This window comes from Cibotium barometz, chromosome 62 (genome assembly GCF_041138505.1).
Source record: "Cibotium barometz isolate CiBa-2024 chromosome 62, ASM4113850v1, whole genome shotgun sequence".
Classification (NCBI taxonomy): Eukaryota; Viridiplantae; Streptophyta; class Polypodiopsida; order Cyatheales; family Cibotiaceae; genus Cibotium; species Cibotium barometz.
Window position 1 is genome coordinate 10,866,412 of NC_141107.1, and position 19,581 is coordinate 10,885,992.

A 19,581-nucleotide genomic window follows, 5' to 3' on the forward strand; every position below is an offset into this window, starting at 1 on the left:
ATGGATGGAGTGACACCCGCAAGAGGAGTATTCACGGTATGGTTGCATATTCCCACGGAGAGATGTACTTCATCTCATCTCATGATGCATCTGGTGTTGGGAAGAGCGCGGATGTGCTTGCGGTGGAGTGGGCCCCGAGCATGTAGTGGGCTTTGTTGTGGATGGGGAGCCTTCCAATAGGGCGGCAAGAGCTATTCTCCCCAAGGTATGTATGGACATGTCATGGTGTCCTTTTGTATGGCTCATTGCCTAAACAACCTCCTCAAGCTATGCAACCATGCATAGGCAAGGTCTACGAGGCCATGGATCGCATGATAAAGAAGTTGAAAGACTTCGTGCCTGACGAGGAGGAGATCCATGCCTTGTGTCTAGGAAGGTGGAATTCCTACTACTCTCCATTGCATGCAGCAGCTTTTGTGGTGGACCCAGAATTCCAAGGCAACAAGCAGGAGAGCGACCGGGAGGTGAGCACTGGGGATGGAGAATCATCTTGGATCATCTTGTGCCTGATGCATCGGTAAGGCGCAAGATCAGGGACCAGCTTTTGATGTATAGGTCATCTCATGGCTCCTATGGCTGTCATGATGCACAGGTTGACCGCTCCAAAGTTGGTGCTGCTCTATGGTGGGAGGACTTTGGTTTAGATGGACCGGAGCTGCAGCAGCTTGCCATTGGCATACTTAGGCGTGCTCCTCTTGCTTGGAGCAACTTTGGAGTACCTACAGCCACATTGCCTCTAGGAAGAGGAACCGACTCGGGGTAGAGCATGCCAATGACCTTGTCTTCGTCAACGCGAACTTGCGAATGCTTTGCAAGAGCGTGACCAAGAAGGCAGATTCCTTCACACCGAGTGGAGATGAGTCAACAAGAAGAGCAACAAGAGGATGAGGTGCAGGAGCAGCATGCCAGTGAGGATGAGACTGAGGATGAGCTTGATGCTTCTTTGGCACAAGCTCCTGATGACCATGAGGCTTGCACTTCACGTGGATGATCATTCATGGATCATGATTCATGGGCCTTACTACTTAGCCTCTAGCCTCTAGTCTTCACCACTTTTTTGTCATTGACTCATTTGAGTCCGTCCATGTATTCTACCTCCTTAAGGCTTAGACTCCTGACTCTTGAGTCATGACTCATTTTGTATCTACTTAATTATTAATATGACTCAAAAGCTTACCATTTTAGTGTAAATTTGTGCTCATTTTGATGTACTTCCAAAGTAGAATAAGTGTAGAGTAGAAAAGTTAAAAAAAAGTATTTTTTGAGTGTCATTCCCCTCCCCCGTCCCCGTTCCCTACTTATGGCCGTCCCCCATCCCATCCCCGTCCATGTCCCCCGTCACCGTCTCCCGTCCCTTGTGACTATGGTGGAAATAATATCCTCATTAGCATTTCATTAGCATGTGTTTATGGTTATGTCTAAGTGGTGACTCTTGAGTATATTCCATCGCCCATTGGTCATATCTCATCTTAATCTAAGTGGTTGCATGTGTTGCTTCATTGGTGTGAGTGTACTTATGTGATAATCATCTCCACTGTGTGATTCACTTAATCACTACCAATATTAAGCTCACAGCATGTCTTTTAACATAGTATCAAAGCTCCTTTCCATGGGAATGTAGTTCTTCATAGCATAGCAAGGCTTCATTACCTTGATTGATTCAAGGCTCAGCCATCTTGGGGTGAGTGTAGCATAGTAAGGCGTCATTGCATTTAAAAAAAGAAAGAAAAAAATGCAACTTAACAAGACAAAACAAAAGAGAGAGAGAAAGCTTCATCGCCTAGGAGGCTCAATGCAGCTCAAAAACACTCGCGACTTCCACCATCTCTAGCTATGGAGAGCACAGAGAGGAGAAATGAAGTGGTCACCACCCATGAGCTAATAGGTGAGACAAGAAGAGGAAATGTTGGCTAGGGTTTCTAATCTTCTACTTTTGTCCACACCATTTCCCATTATATTACCCATAAACCTGTCATAAATTATGTGATCTAGCACATCCATCCTTAGTGGTATCTTAGAATACATGTTCTAAGGTTAGAAGACCCTTGTTTTACTTGATTACTATGTGTCGGTCATGTACGTGACTCTCTGATTATAGTCATCACCTTTTAGGTGAGTCAGGTGAGAAATCTTACGAGAGGTGGAGTGATTCTAGGCCTCTAGGAGCCCCCCTCTCATGAGCCTATATAAACAGGGCATTCTACTTATTCATTAAGTGAGATGTTGGAGAGAGTAGAGTCTATACTTTGTGTACTTGCTTAGTGCTTAATATACTAAGTGGTCCTTTGTGCAAATAATCTCCTCATTAGCATGTGTTTATGGTTATGTCTAAGTGGTGACTCTTGAGTATATTCCATTTCCCATTGGTCATATCTCGTCTTAATCTAAGTGGTTGGATGTGTTGCTTCATTGGTGTGAGTGTGCTTATGTGATGATCATCTCCATTGTGTGATTCACTTAATCATTACCAAGATTAAGCTCACAGCATGTGTTTTAACATGGTATCAAATCTCCTTTCCATGGAAGTGCAGTCCTTTATGTAGGATACATCTTAGTGGTTGTGGGTGTATGTGTTATTTGTTCACAAGCATTCTTTATTGTGTACCATCTTAAAGTGTGCATACACATGATGTGTGATAATGCCTAGATTCATCAAAACCAAAACCAAAGCCCAAGTGCAAAAGCTAAAACAAACCATTCAATCCAAGCAAATATTCATATTATATCAAAGACAATCTACCTAGAGTGGTCAAAGTTCATGTTCACACACCTACATTTATTTGGTGAAGGAATTCTTGAGTGAAGTTCTTTGTTGTGACAAACCAGCTCCATTCTAAAGTCCTAGAGCTATAAAGAACCTTCCTATTTGTGTAATTTGGGAGCATTGTTTGTGTGTAAGGTTAAGTACCATGGAAAATATGGTGGGAAAAATGTTTGATAAAACAGATAAATGCAAGTACTATACTTGGTGCATCATAATGTAAATGTGTCTTATAGGGTTCCAAGGCTTTAAAGCTCTTCTTTAACACAAGTTCCAATGGAGCATGCCTATTTTGCCACAATTAAGGACAAAGAGAAAAAGACCAAGGCTCCTCGAACCTACTAATATTGCAAAAAGAAGGGTCACATCATCAAGGATTGCTTCAAAAGAAATAAGGATGAATAGAAGAAAGAGACAGGAAAGGTAAAGCAACAAGATAAGGAGATGGCCAACTTTTCTGACACATTATTCTAGCCATTACTATGTATGACATTTTATAGCACATGGAACATTTTTATCTTAGTGATTTTATCTTAGTGGTAGACTAATCCAAGCACACCCTACATGGTATGGATGCTTGATCAAGGGAGGGTATTCGAAATTATGTGATCTAGCATCCATCCTTAGTGGTACCTTAGAATAAGTGGTCTAAGGTTAGAAGACCCTTGTTTTTCTTGATTACTATGTGTAGGTCAAGTAGGTGATTGCTTAATTATAGTTATCGCCTTTTAGGCAAGTCCATTGAGAGAGCTGAGGAGAGGTGGAGTGATTCTAGGCCTCTAGGCACCCCCCTCTCATGAACCTATATAAACTATTAAAATATTAAGGTCATGTAAAAGGGTAGGAGAAGGGTGTGTGTATGAATGGACTTATGGTCCACTAGCTCACCTATTTGAAGGTGAAGCTAGAAGGCATTTTGTAGTGTGCAAAGGCCAAGTTGTATTCATAAGCAACTTAATAAACAAGATGTGTTCTTGTATTTTGTGGGTATCTCTCCTCCACTCATCTTGATCTAGCATAAGCACCACGTTCTCTCAACATGGTATCTAGAGCTTGGGTAGATTAGGTCACATTTTTTGTGGTGTAGACTAGGCTATCCACATCTCACGTCTTGTGGAGATGAACCCCCAACCAGTGGAGGCCTTCCAACTGCTTGTGGAGGCCTTCCAGCTGCTTGTGGTGGAGGCCATATCTTGGCTTGATTTCAACTAGGAAGATGAAGCATACCCCTGGGCGTTCAGTTTCGTATAGCCAATTGTAGGGTTACTCCTCTCTCAGCCGCGCCATTGCACTCTGAGTAGGCCCACGCATGCTACACTGTAGCGCTGTTTTTGTACACGAATTCGCCTTCAGTGGGTAATATTAGGCCACATAAGCTTAGGGCTTTTGAAGCCCATAGCCTCAAGGCTCTACAGTCAAGACATGAGCCACAATGGCTACTCGACGTACGCGTAAGAAGCAAAAGACCAGGCCAGCCCTGTGAGGAAGCCATGGAAGCTTCAATAAAAGCTTCACAATAGTGTTTTTTTAAACACTAATCTTAGCTTAATTAACCTTAATCACTTAAGTGCTTCTTGAAAGTGCTATTGCTCTAGATTCTCTGAAGTTGTTGGCATACACCATGAAGTGTTCATAAGTCTCATTCATCAAGCTTCATCAAGTGTTCAACATTCCCAAGTGTGCTTATTTAGCACTAAAAGTGTTGCTAAACACTATTGGTGGGTGTAGCCATCAGCAAAGGGGAGCCTCTCGACATTACGGAGTGTTTCTAAGCACTAAGAGTGTTCTTTAACACTAATGGTAAATCTAATCACCAATACAAGTGTCATTAGACACTAAAAATATGCTCTTAAGCACTAATACTGTTGCTAAACAATAATGGTGATCTTAATCACCAAAGAAAGTATTCTTTGACACTAATGAAGCTCATCTCCATCAAAATTAGTGGTTGGACACAAACCCTAAGTGCTAAACCATAAGCTTCATCATCTTAATCTCTTTTTATGCAACATCCTTGGCTTGATTAAGGGTTGTTGCACTCTTATAAGCCATTCTCTTTCTACTTAAGCCAAAACATCACAAAGTTTTTGGTTTTCTTCTTCATAAATCAGCCCATTACACTCTTGTAATCTCCCTTCAATACCCAATGTCAAAGGAAAACACCCAAATTAAGAAGTTCTCAAGAGAGGGCTTCCACACTTGGCAAGTTCTTGATATCCCACCAAAGGTTTTTGGCCATTCATCTCCGGCACTAAGGTTATTGATCGAACTAAGGCTGAAGATATTGAAGATGATGAGAGGGCACAAGCCATCATCATGCTCCATCTTGAGATGAGACTCTTATTCACCATGTGGACCAGCTTCCAAAGGAGAAATGGGATGAGCTTGACAAGCTCTATGGAGCTCGTGGTAAGAATTCCAAGATCTCACTTAAAATTGAATTTTTTAGCTTGGAGCTCCAAGAGAGCGATGGCATTGGAGCCTTTATCTCTCACTTGAAGGGCCTTATGGCTCAACTTGCATCAGCGAGAGAATGCGAGAATGGATGAAGATGATGCAGTGGGGCTGTTTTGTTAAAAGCAGTCAAGAAGGTGTACCCCACCTTAGTCACCACCCTGAAGAACATATCGAATCCCACCCTTGAAGGAGTTACTCAATCTTATCTTGATGAAGAAAAGAGGCCAAAGGGAGGATCTGAATCTTCAAATGCATCCACTCCATTGAATATCGAACAAGCTTTGTCACATCAAGTGAGCAAAGTAAGGTGTACCCATTGCAAAAAGGTAGGTCATTTTGTAAATAATTGTTGGATCAAATATCCCAACAAGATGAAATGTAACAAGTGTAAACAAACGGGACATATCACTTCTAAATGTCTTAACAACGAGTCAGAGGCTAACTTTGTATCAACCTCTAACTCCTATGAGCACTTGTTCTAAATCTCAATGTAACAACACCTATATTCCTAACCTTGTACGCCTAATGTTATAAAGACAACCTATGTCCAATACCACCTATTCCAATTCTTTCATAGTTGGTATTGAGGGAGGGTATTAAAAGATTAAGGTCATGTAAAAGGGTAGGTGAAGGGTGTGTGTGTGAATAGACTTATGGTCCACTAGCTCACCTATTTAAAGGTAAAGCTAGAAGGCATTATGTAGTGTGCAAAGGCCAAGTTGTATTCATAACCAACTTAATAAACAAGATATGTTCTTGTATTTTGTGGGTATCTCTCCTCCACTCATCTTGATCTAGCATAAGCACCACATTCTCTCAACATAAACAGGGCATTCTACTCATTCACTAGTGAGACATATGCAAAGAGTGGAGTCCATACTTTGTGTACTTGCTTAGTGCTTAATATACAAAGTGGTCCTTTATGGAAATACTATCCTCATTGGCATTTTAGCATGTGTTCGTGGTTATGTCTAAATGATGACTCTTGAGTACATTCCATTACTCTTTGGTCTTATCTCATCTTCATCTAAGTGGTTTCATGTGTTGCTTCATTGGTGTGAGCTTTCTTATGTGATAATCATCTCCATTATGAGATTCACTCAAACATTGCTAAGATTAAACTCACACCATGTATTTTAACAAAATCTAACTTTTTTCTTTCACATTTAACCCAATTTTGACCACTTCTCCATTGTAGTAGCTATTAAAATCTTTTATCCATCCCAATTGATTTGAACACTAGCTCTTCACATTACTTTGTAAACTGTAACACGCGAAAGTTTTGTGATTGAATCGGTAACTTCAAAGCTCTGAATTTAGCAATCTTTCACGACAAATATAACACACAAGACTGAAGTTGATGCGTAGAAAAGAGAGAGAGAGAGAGAGAGAGAGAGAGAGAGAGAGAGAGAGAGAGAGAGAGAGAGGGAGAAGAGGACACAGTATTGGGTCCCAAATACCCTCTGTAGGGCCCCCACCACGAATGTTGTATCTGCTTTATTAGAATGAGCGTAGAAAAGAGAGAGAGAGAGAGAGATAGAGAGAGAGAAGAGGACATAGTATTGGGTCCCAATTACCCTTTGTAGGGCCCCCACCACGAATGGTATATTTGCTTTATTAGAATGATGTAATTTTTTTTTAAAAAAAAAGATTGAATCATGACCTGCAATATTCACCTTGGTTGAAGCACTCCCCTTGCCTGTGTGATGGCCCTTAGAAGGCATCAACCCATTGTGAAATATGAGACGAATCTACTAAATTTCCAAGCAGGGAGTCGTCGAGGGACATCGCTTGCAGGGCAAAGCCTACAGAGGTCTTGACTAGCCTCGTTTATGGTTAAAATGGTGCGCTTCCGATGGGCAAGGACCGATGAAGCGGTCCTCCTAAAACTGAAGTGCTAGGACACCTAATAGGATCCTAGAGGGTTTTGACCAGGTGATGCACGGGCTCACGGTTTCTAGGACACCCATGCGTATGTCGAGGGAGATATGGATGAATTGAAAAGAATTACTTTTGCGAACTGAATTTTAATATTGGATCTCATTAGTTGACCAGCTGGTCTTCAAACAGAGAGTCCGGATGATATATTTTGTAAATCAATGGACTCAATATTTTGGAGGATTATGATCAGTAATACTATGATTTCATTGAAATATTATTTTAAAGATAGCCGAATCTGTTAAAATGGTAATTTCATATTGGGTGTGTAAGTGGTATGACTACCTTGAATTTTGCTTGAAGCACCGGCTAGGAGACTTGGGAACTCTTTTCCTTGGTACCCGGACAAAACATAACCAAATTTTTATAAAGGAATCCTACCAATACTATAGTGGTTGGGCAGTTGGCTAATCGATGGGCCGGTTGGGTTTAGACTACTGTATCGGGGGATTCCTATGATACAATTAGTTACGATCAAGTTACGTTAGTTAGATTAAGTCCTAGGAAGACCCTTGTTCTGTGTGAGGGAATCAACGGTTGTGCCTCGCAAAAAGGGAAAAAAAGCGATGATTTTATGGACCAAGTGCAAGTCTCTTCCTCGATCTGACCATGTGACTTTCAGGTTCGGTTGGATCAGTTTGGTTAGTTAAGACTTTCACTCGTTAGATCAATTCTCCCGTTAGATGATTTTCTTGGCAGAATCGCCTGTGCCTTCCGGGCAAGGGAAGTTTTTACGAGTTCGGTTTTGGAGGAACCGTCAGGCTAGTCTCTTGTCTAGATATCCGTGGGTGAGGCCCCGAGTGTGGATCCTTGCCCTACGTGAGAGGTTGACGCTACTTCCGCTGCCAACGATCTCGAAGGGGGCGAGCGTCTCATAGAGTTGCTCTCAGTGGGTTAATGCTCTGAAGTTGTGGAGACATTATCTTTTGGGACAGAGGTTCACCTTGATGATAGATCATCAAAGTCTAAAGTGGATCTTCACCCAAAGGGATCTTAACATGCGCCAAAGAAGATGGATGCAGACCCTGCAGGAATCCGATTTTGAAATCAAGTATCGGCCAGGGAAAGAAAATGTGGTGGCAGATGCACTCAGTAGAAACGCCTCCTTGTTTGCAATTACAATGGTGTCAAATCCATTGATTAGTGAAGCAAGGGAGATAATCGTGTAGGATAAATTCTTTGTCCCTATTGCTACCCTTCTGATGCAGGAAAGCAAGACTCCTCAGGAAATGAGTTGAGTTCTTGGGTACAAATTGGATGAAGGATGCATGTATTATAATAATTGGCTATGCATTCCCAATGATGAGGGAATAAACTGAAGGATTCTGAGAGAAGCCCATGATAGCCTGATAGCTGGACATCCAGGGTTTATAAAAACCTAGTTGTCTATGAAGAAACGTTTCTTCTGGGGCCAGGACTCAAAAAGGATGTACTTGATCATGTGTAGCAATGCTTAATATGTCAGAGTCAAGGCAGAGAGAGTCAAGATGCCAGGAAAATTGCATCTCCTAGACATTCCACAAATGAAGTGGGAATGTATCTGTATGGATTTGGTCACTGGACTACCTTCAGTGCAATGAGGTTACAACTCCATTTTTGTGGTAGTTGACAGACTAACCAAAGTTATCCATCTGATTCCAATGAAAGTAACCTACACTGCAGTGAATGTTGCTAGAGTTTTTCTCAAAGAGATCTTCAGATTGCATGGCTTACCCAGGAGGATAGTAAGTGACAGAGATCCCAAGTTCACATGATTCGAAATTCTGGACTGCATTCTTCAAAGCAGTAGGAACTTTCTTGGATCTCAGTACAGCCTATCACCCCGAAACAGATGGCCAAACTAAAAGAGTGAATCAAGTAATAGAAGATATCCTTCGGTCATGCTGTGGTAGGGAACCCAAGAAGGAGTTAAGCCATTTGCACCTGGTTGAATTTGCTTACAATGCATCTTATCATCGAAGCATTGGGATGAGTCCTTTCAAAGCTCTGTATATGGACAAGATTGACTTACACCATTGGCTTGGTCCGATCCATTGATCAAAATCGAGATGTCCAAACAGATGCTTGATGACATGGACCAGCAAATGCAATCATTCCGTAAAGATATTAAGGCAGCCAAGGATAGGCAAAAAGAAGTATGCAAATGAAAAGAGATCAGAGAGAGTACTTGAAGAATCAAATATGGTCTTCATTCGAGTACGACCCAAAAGAAGTTTCTTATCTTTAGGGAAGTACAAGAAGCTCTCTCCTAGATACTATGGACCGTATGCTATTTTAAAGAAAGTAGGCGATCTAGCTTATAAACTTCTTCTACCTCCCCATCTCAAGGTACATAATGTATTCCATGTCAGTTTACTTAAGAAATGTTTACCCAGCCCGAGTCACGTGCTTGATGATGAACAATTGATTTCTCCGAGACTGAAGGCCAGATGGTACTCCAACCTGAAGAAATCCTTGACGTTTGGGAGAAGGTTCTCAGGAGCAGAGTCCTCAGAGAGTTTTTAGTTAAGTGGAAGTTCTTCCCTCTAGAAGACGCCACCTGGGAAGAGAAAGAAGAAGATTTTGAAAAAGATTACTCCCATTTTGCGAGATGAGGACATCTCGTGTTTTTCAAGTGGGAGAGGATGTAAGATTCATCCTCAACTTGAATAATAAATAAGCTTTTATCTCAATCCACTGTAATCATTTCCTATTTTTGAATGCAAGAAAATATTATTTTTTCTTGTTTTTGCCTAGAGAGAAGAAAAATTCTAGAGAGAGATAATTTAATATTGAGATATTTTTAGATATAAAATTTCTCCTAATATCTAAAATATAATTTCCTGAAATAAAAATTCAAAATAAATTCTCTGATGTGCATTAGGAATCAATTAAAAATATGTATTAATGACCTTAGCTTAAGGATCCAGATTTTGAGAAATTTTTGAATTATGATCCAATTAAGGTTTCTATGGGTCAATAGGATTAATCTAAGTGTTGGGATGAGATAAATCCAAAGAATAAAAAAAATATCCAAAAATAGGTAAATGCTCACATAAGATGAAGAGTTGACTGGGTACAATGTTTATTAGTTAAAAATTAAGAGATATTTAAAAAAATGAGATATTTAGAGAAAATGATGCATTTTTGACACCCCAATAAGTACCTTTTTTTTCATGATTACTTGAGTTTTTTAATCCAAAAATGGGATATTTTTCTCTCTCCTCTCTCTTGGACCAAAGTGGATAAAAAAGGGAGCTAAACTGGTTCAAATCTTGTCCAAATTGAGTCAAACTGAAGCTAAAAATTTCTAGAACCGAATTGGACTTGGTTAGTGGCCTCCCTCACCTATAAATAGACCCTCATTCCTTTGTATTCTCATTTTTAAGCTATACCATGCCAGTATTACATTAAAATAATTATATTTTCTATTATCCCTTAATTTTTCTCTACTTTTGGGGAGTTTGGAGCTTGGAGCTTGGGGAGCTTTGAGCTTCTCTCTTTGTTCAACAACTCTTGGAGTTCTCTTCTCCTTTTGCTAAACAATTGATTGGTTGGGGGCTTCACTCCTAAAAGAAAAGAATCAAGCTAATCTTAGAGGTAAGAATGATTTTTATGGTTTTTTTCAATTTTTATGGTTTTTATGGTTTTTTCCAATTTTTCTCAATGATTTTCTTCTTCTCAGTCCCTCTCCAGCTTGAGAAGCTTTCTAAATGATTGCTTTAATTCAAATCAAGATTTGTCTAAGATTCTTAATGTTTAATTAAGAGAAAGTTAATCTTTATGCTTATTTATAATTATTTCTTTAAGTAAATCTCTCTCTAAAAAAGAATAGTCATATCTATGGCTAATTCTTTAACAATAGAATGCTTCTCAAAGATAATCTCTTATTTCAAAACTAAACTCTAGGCTTGATGAGCTAGAGATTAAAAGAATGATATTTTTCTCTTTTGATAAAAATACCCATGTATATACATACCATGAATATACCTATTTAAAATATGACAAAAATTTCTCTCTTTACCATTTAGACATTTATGCATTTATACTATAAATGGATATTCAAAATGTAACAAAATCCTTCTTTTAACATTTAAATGTTTATGCGTAGAATATAAAGTAACATTAAATGCTAAAAAGTGCAATGCTTTCACACTGTGGGCTGTTTGAGACTGCACATGCTACTAACCATGGGCTAGCCCACAATCTTGGCCTAGCCTTCAGGGCTAGCCAACTGGGCTGCCCAGGCCTGCCATGTTGGCCAAGCCCTAAGGTTGGCTACCTTGCTATCTAGGCCCACCTTGGGCAACAACATGCTAGTCCAAGCATGGGCCTCTTGGCCCTCTTTAGGGTGCCTTAAAGACCTTCCATCAGACATACAACCTAAATGCACCTAGAGAAGTTCGGCACCTGGTCGCAAACCAGATACTCAAATTATCTGACATCATTCGCCAGAGGGAGACTCACAGTATGGATTGGCACTACTTCATGTTCACGACAATGCACGGAGTGGAACCCTGGCTGGCTCATTCCAGACTCAGCTCACATGGGACTAGTTTCCACTTCAGGTCCTACAACTTCTTGTTCAAATATGTCTACGTGGCATGCAAGTGTGGTATGCACATGACATCGCCTTCTACTTAACTTGATGGAAGCTTCATAGCCTCTAAATAGTCCATCTCAATAAAGCCAGATAGTTGTCAAAAAACTCTTTGTCAAGCCATACCGCTTCGTGGGTCCCTCGTCGGTCCCTCGGTCTTAAAACTTTGTGAGAAACTATCTTTTTCTTCAGCCGGATCCATGCTTGAAGCAGTGTAAAAGGATCTCATCTGGAACCATCACTTTAGCTTCATGAAATATATCTGGTTCCACTTCGTCTTTCACTTCTGAAGGGATTGTACTTGCATACGGGTTTAGCTAACTAACATGGAACACATCATGCATAGTCTAGCTCTCGGAGGTAGCTTTAACTTCATTTCTTCATTCCACACTCAACCCTAAAGGTGAATAATTTACACGCATTGTGCTTGATGAGGTGTGTTCATACACCTTGATTTCTGTGTGTAGGATTGTTCACACGCATTGTGATTAATGAGGTGTGAGTCACACTCCTTGAGTATTATTTCACATGGAGTACTCATTGGCTTGTGTTGTGTTCTAGTTGGCATCATTCACGTGCAGTGACACTTTGTTTGGGATTGTTCACACGCTTGGTGCTTTATGAGCATGTTTTCACATTTTTTTTGTGGATGTGTTTTGCACGTTTGGGGGTACTTTGAGGAGAGTGTTCACATATACAGTCATGGGTTTTTGCTACTACTTTGCGTCTCTTTTGAGATCGACACTCTACACCCCATCGTCGTCTTGATATCACTATGTTACCATCTCAGATCTGTATCTTAGGAGGGATGCTGATGTATTATTTTCATGGCGTTATCCTTGTTATCATTATGAGCTACCATTTCATGTGATGGATCGTATTTCTTTTGCCACATTCACACATGCTTTTGGCACTTCGAGGTTTAGGCCTTCAGCAAACCCTCATTCATCGACTTCATGTTATGATGAGGTAAACTACTCGTGCCATGAGTGGGTTTTTGAGCTCAAGGATTGATGTCTAGTGACTTGGGACAATTGTTTGATGAGGTGGATGTTTGGGATAGACGGTCTACTTGGTCCTCACATGGAGATTTCATTGTGTCAGTACTTGACTACTCAAACGGATGGTGCACATGTATGGATATGGACCTAAGCACATGGACCTTGGGCCCCTTGAGTATATATTTGGGACATGGACATACTGATTAGCTAGTGTGAAATGGCCAAACATTATATAAGTGATCTTGGTTAAGGCTATTGCACCTTTATCATCTTTTGACATATGTCTATTACATCTTCTTGAAGCTTATACCTAAGCTTTCATGGCAGCCAGGTGCTACTCCCTAGGATGAGTGGGAAATGTGTGTACTTCATGATGCTGATGAGTGCAATCCCCTAGGTCCGGTCCTTTACTGGCAAAATTAGCTAATTACTTTTTTGTCTCTTAAACTATTCTATTTTAAAGAAACGCAATTTATAAAGATAGTATCAATAAATGATAATGGTTTCAAAATCTTATCAAGATTCAAACAATTTAAAATTATGAAAATCACTATGTGCTAGAAAGTCTAACCTCTCACAACACCATATCTTTCTTAAGAGATCCTTACAGTACATTACTATCTCTTAAAGTCTCCTTTACTTATAACATAAGAAAAGACTAACTCAACATCCCCATTATTTTATTAAAAAACTTAAAACTCACATTTAAAATCCATGGCTTGTATTTTATTTGGTATCTCATCCTTTTTTTAAATGTAGAAATATGTTTATAAACTATGTTTTTGAGTTTTTTAGGCCAAAATAGAAACTATATATTACAAGAAATGTTATTTGATATCACTGTAACTTCACCTTACATCTCAAATAGGCAATGTAACATAAGTAAAACACCACACATTAGGATAATGATATTGATAGAACAAAAGAAGTGAAATTAATAATTTGGCCACCATGAAGTAATGGCCTTAAAACTACTTTCATTTAAGAGATACTTTCTCACATACATACATGTTAGATTATTCTCTATGTTAGTTCTTATAGCTCACCCACCTTTATCAAATGTCCTACATATTCTTACAAAAATGTTTACTTATTGTTAATGTTTTAAGATCGAAGAAATTATGGACATAATATTTTCCAAAGCTATTTGCTAATGGTAACATATCCTTCTTTTTAGACTTACGTTCATAAAATATAAGATTTTTCACAACCCCTTAATTATTTAGGTTTAAGATTTTGATTCTTGATCAATGCGTCAAATACTGTACACATTACATTTTGATCAACTTAAGTTTATGAGTTTAAAATCCCAACTCAAAATATGACTTTTCTTCTTACATGCACATCACATCATTTATAATTCTAGTTCATGTGCCTTTGTACATTGTCCTGCATATTCGTATTTCAGTGTTTTACATCCAGTTAGTGATGCAAGACCAAAGAGTTTATGGTATTCTGCATATTCTTATAGATGTGTTTTGCTTATAATTAGTACTGCAAGACCAAAGTCTCAAAGTCTAGTGCTTATGGTTATATATCCTTCTTTGTTATACTAATCTCAATACTCTGTAAGGTTTTTAGTTAACTTGTAATTCCTTTAATGTATTCATGACTTTCTTTTTAATGAATGCATTACAACATGAAAATAACTCACCACATTTTGAATAACTTAAGCTTTGGAGCTTACAAACACATTTCAAATTATAACAAGCTACTTAAAACTAAACACTTACTTTTCGAGTAACAAACTTGCATATGTAGCTCTCTCCTCATTGGCCACCATACACTAGTCTTATAAGATAAAATTTCCAACTCTATAGCATTCATAGAGAATTGTTTTTTTTACAATTAAAAACTATAAGGTTTCAAATAAAATTCTATGAAAATAATCTCAATAAAACCTTTTAGCTTCAAAAAAAAACTGAACAATTTCTAAGAGTATATTTTTCCATTTTTATTATGTAAACACAATCTACACAATTTTTTCCATGGTTTTTATTTGAACATAGTTTACACAATTTTTCTTTCTTGCTTAGAAATAATTTCAATATTGTCTTTAGTAGTGTGGTAAAAGCAATGTCCTAGAAATGTTACTATAGGTAATGAAGCACTCTTATTTGGTACTTTATAATTTTACCTGTTAAAAGCAAATTTATAAACATTTCATTTAAAAAAACATCCTTAGTACTAGAACTTGATATGTTTTCATAAATAGTGAGTATCTTGTAAAGACATATTTTACTTTTAAAATCAAGCCAGCTAACCATGATTTATTAAAACTACCCCAAATTACAACACAAAAACTCTTGTATATATGCATAAAGTATTCGCATGTAATTTTGAAGGCATTTATTTTTGTGCTTCTCCTCATATTCACATTGGTGGATGATGATTAACCTGAGAATTTTTTCAACTTCTAATATGATTTTTAGTAGCCCTTGCATGCCATTTATATAATGCTTTCACACACGATTATACTCCTATTGAAAAGTATTGTTCTAGCATATTGTGCTCATAGGGACACCTTGGCATCATTAGTATGGTGAAGTTTATTTGGTTATTAGCGATGATAAAGAACAAAGATGTTATGTACATTCTTGATCTTCACACAACTTTGGATGAGACGTTAATTGATATTTTAGCTCTCTGTATGCCTTTCATGAAAAACCAAAGATTTTCACGATCATATAAATAATCAATATTCACCCATTTGGGTATGCTATGAGTTTTCTAAGCGTAGTGAAAGTCTACAAGATCAATTTGTAACTATTCTAGACATGTTTTGTGTGCCATGAAGTTTCACTTTTTTTGTTGTGAAAAAATGGTGAGATAATGATAGTATTTTTTTATATTTATTCACTTAGGCTCACCTCAATAAATATCCATACATACTCTTTATTGCTCTCTTAAAGGTCTATGGTAGTTGTGAAAAATGAAGTTTTGATCTTGGTGGCTACTTCTTTTTTTATATGTACAAAGATGATTATTGATATTTACAAGGAAATACAAAACTATGTTACATAGTATTTTGGTCAAATATAGAAACTATATGTATATTTTTTCAAGATTATTATTTGGACATCCTAGTCTACACAGAGTTTTATTCATGGTTTAGATTTGAACATAGTTTACACGAAGTTTTCTTTCTTTCAGTAAACACACTTCAAATATTTTCTTTGCTATGGTATAAGGCACTATCCTAGAAATGTTTCTTTCAGTATATTAAGCACTCTCATTTGATACTTTATAATTTTTCCTACGAAAAGTAAATTTATAAACACTTCATTTCCTTCCAAAAAATTACATCCGTATAACTAGAAACTTGGTATGTTTTCATAAACATTGAGTGTCTTGTGTTGAGTGCTTTTACTTTTAGAAGCAAGCCACCTAACCATGATTTGGGCAAACTACAAATCCAAATTCCAACACAAAAACTCTTCTCTATATTCTTAGGGTATTCGCATGCAATTTTGAAGGTTTTTTTGTGCTTCTTCTCATATTCACATTAGATGACGATAAACTATGATTTTTGTTTCCAAGATCTAATATGATTTTTAGTAGCCCCAACATGATGTACAAGGTTCCCCACAAAGGATCGTACTCTTATTGAAAATGTTGTTCTAGCATATTGTGCTCATAGGAATACCTAGACATCATGTGAATTGTTCATATGTGCACTTTTTGTATAAATGCAACAAAGAATTGTGAATCAAAATCGTGTTCTCTGTAATGAGAGGATTGTGGAGGCTAGGGAAGTGCCAAGTGGGGGATTGAGAGCACCAAACCTTGACCAAATTACGCCGTACAAAAATTTTAGCTTTAAGGTCAGCCTTCTCTTTGATTAAAGTGATGCTTCCCATCCTTTAAATTAAACCAACATGTGTTTAGTATGAATAACTATCATATTTATTAAGTGAATAACCAATGTGTGTTTGGCATACCCACCACAATAGAGTGTTTTGATTTGGAGAATTCTTTTGTCTTCACTGATGCACAAAACTCATAATCTTAGCACAAATTCTTGGAGAAAAAATTTCTTGATTTCTATGGACAAGCTTGTTGAGTTGGAATATTAAAGATTCTCTCTCTCTCACTCTCACTCTCTCTCTCTCTCTTTCTCTCTCTCTCTCTCTCTCTCTCTCTCACACACTACATACACACATACACACACATGCTTATAGCGTGTTGGGCCTACTCATTTCGGGGTCCCTCGCTAGTAGGTGAGCCCTTTTCTCCATCTCGGGGGGTGGCATAGTTGGCAACTTTATCCGAGACAAAGACTACGTAGGCTCCAATATGCGTCCACGAAGAGAAGCAATCGCACAGAATCAACAAACCAAAATAAAATATAAAAATAAAAATAAAATCTATAATATAAAAGCTAAGGTTGAGAACCTTTATGTTCAAAGGTTCCACCTTAGCTTATAATAAATTATTTAATGACGATGGTAGTCGTCATTAATTAATGAATTAATCCGTAAAATTTATACACAATCAACGTAAAGACGTTCTACATGCAGTTATCATGCCTCTAATCAGTATTTTCAATGCGAACCCACACAGCAGGTTACAATAGACATCTGATTCAAGATGCTATCAAAGTACAATATAAATGCCAACCAGATCCCTGCAAGAAGGCAGAGACAATGAGGGATAAGCCTCGGCAAGTGACCTATAGGACAGACATGCCAGTGCCAGACCATGCCCCAATAGGAAAACCCCGTCTTCCATCTGCTCTGAGCCTCCTCTCAGGTAGGATCGAATCACGAGAGGTACCTGCACCCACAAGGAAAGAATTAGCCAAGTTAGCCACAAGGCAGGTGAAGAAGGATACCAGCCCGCGAGGAGAGGCCACCAACACCCCCGGCCCTGGTCGCCACCAACATAGATGAAGGAATCGGAACAGACGGGAAGCTCCCATGACCATGAGAGCAAGCCTCGGCTGCCGACATATCAAGGGAAGCAGTAAGTCCCTATCCAACAAAGCAGCTTCCCAGGACGCACCATCCTCCCCTGCAAGACAGTGTAGAAGAATCGGGAATGCATCAGGCAGGCGGGGGCGACTGTGGTTCAAGGAGATGCTAATCGCTGCCCTCCTCTACTCGGGGTGCCACCGTGCAAGGAAGCAGCTGAAGAGCTAGTTAGAAAGAATTTATGCAGGTTGGCGATGGATTAGACCGGTAGCCAACAGTTTTTTCTCTCTCACGTGTGGGCACATGCAGTCACATGCGCAGTGCCACTTGTAGGGCATGCCTTGTGTGACTGCATGAAGGACACGTTGCCCACAATGTATCTTTGGATTCTCCTTCTCTCTTAAATATATCTGCCCTTTTTTGAAAAAAAGAAGCTTGCATCCATGATTTTAGTGCCTTGACAACTATAGCTTCTTTCATGGCGCCTCCTGAGGCACCAACTTAAATGCCAACTATGCATAGTGATTCCTAAAATCATTAGCATTCTATTTGTCTATGTCTCTCTCACTCACACTCGCACTCTTGGACGCGCGGACCATTGCAATTACTTTATGTGTGTTAAAACACATAAATTAAATATGATATATATATGCCATTACAAACAATGACGCACCATCGCACGGATCCCATACCAGTTAGTATTTATTAAGTGAATAACCAATGTGTGTTTGACGTAGCCACCACAATAGAGTCTTTTGGTTGGGAGAATTCTTTGATGCACACAACTCATAATCTTAGCACAAATTCTTGAAGAAAAACTTTCTTGATTTCTATGGACAAGCTGGTTGAGTTGGAGTCTTGAACATTCTCTCTCTCTCACACACAAAGTACACACACCCACGACCACACACACACGTGCTTGTAACTCCAAAAATCAATACGCAAATTAAGGCCCAAATTATTTCGTGAGTGAGATTATTCATCAAATTATTTTGTGATTTCACCGGAGGAAGTATCATTTTGATCGTTGGGTGGGGGCTGCATAGCAGCTTTCCTTGGGAGAAAGCAGAAAGCCGTTTACTTATATTCTACTTCTACATAAACGCACACACCCGATTCTACAGAAGTTTACGCCATTCCAAATATCATCATTCCAACTCTTGAAAACACAGTAAAGCTTTAATTCATTATAGAATGGAGAATTTAGAAGTAGAGTGCAACGCCCCTACCTGGAGCTGGCGAACTCGAAGAGCTTTTCAGTGGCGGCGACGTCCACCTCGGCCTGGGAGGCTGATGGTCGGTTTTCCGCAGCCGCAGGATCAACCAGCAGCAGATGAAGGGGAGGGGGAGCCACGTCGGCTGCAGCTGGTTGGGAAATAGTGGTACGGGACGACGTCATTATGGGTTGGCCGACCTTGCAAGTGCGAGGCGAGGGTGGTTGCCGGGTGTGGTCGCGGGGGCAGGGTGCAAGGTTCTGTGTATTTCTATGAGAATCGAAAGATTTCCTGTTTTGAGGAGGGGAAGAACGGGTCACGGGAAAAAGTAGAAGGGAAAGGAGAGCTGCTGCGTACTCCGTCTGAGCCTCAGTCCGTCACGAAGGTGATGGCGAGGCTGGCACACGGTGTGTGGCCCAACCCTCTTAATACTTCACGGTCTCCGAGCTTGACCTACCTGCCAGTGCATGAGTTACGATTTTTCTGAAAAAAATTGGACGAGGCATTTTTTTCATATGCGTCTTCCTTCCCCTAACCCTTTATTCGGGGGGGTATTTTTTTTTAAAGGCATTTTAAAATTTTGCAAATATGTCAGGTCAAAAGCGGGCATGCGTTTTATTGCCTTTGCAACTTGCAGTGGTAGAGTCGCTATTGCACTTATTTCGTGTCAACCACCCTTCGCCTCTCCTCCACGACGCGGCGACTTCCGTAACTTCCA

The 19,581-nt window shown here is 39.2% G+C and overlaps 1 protein-coding gene across 1 annotated transcript in view; it reads right to left on the bottom strand.

Annotated features, from left to right (window-relative positions):
- LOC147604133 (uncharacterized) overlaps nucleotides 1–19,252 on the bottom strand; it is a 32,009-nt gene extending 12,757 nt beyond the window's left edge. Inside the window, exon 1 of the mRNA XM_086795420.1 lies at nucleotides 18,879–19,252. Coding sequence (XP_086651546.1) covers nucleotides 18,879–19,048 — 170 coding nt within the window. The 5' untranslated portion in view covers nucleotides 19,049–19,252. The remainder of the gene's footprint in view (nucleotides 1–18,878) is intronic.
- Between the last annotated feature and the right edge of the window lie 329 nt (nucleotides 19,253–19,581).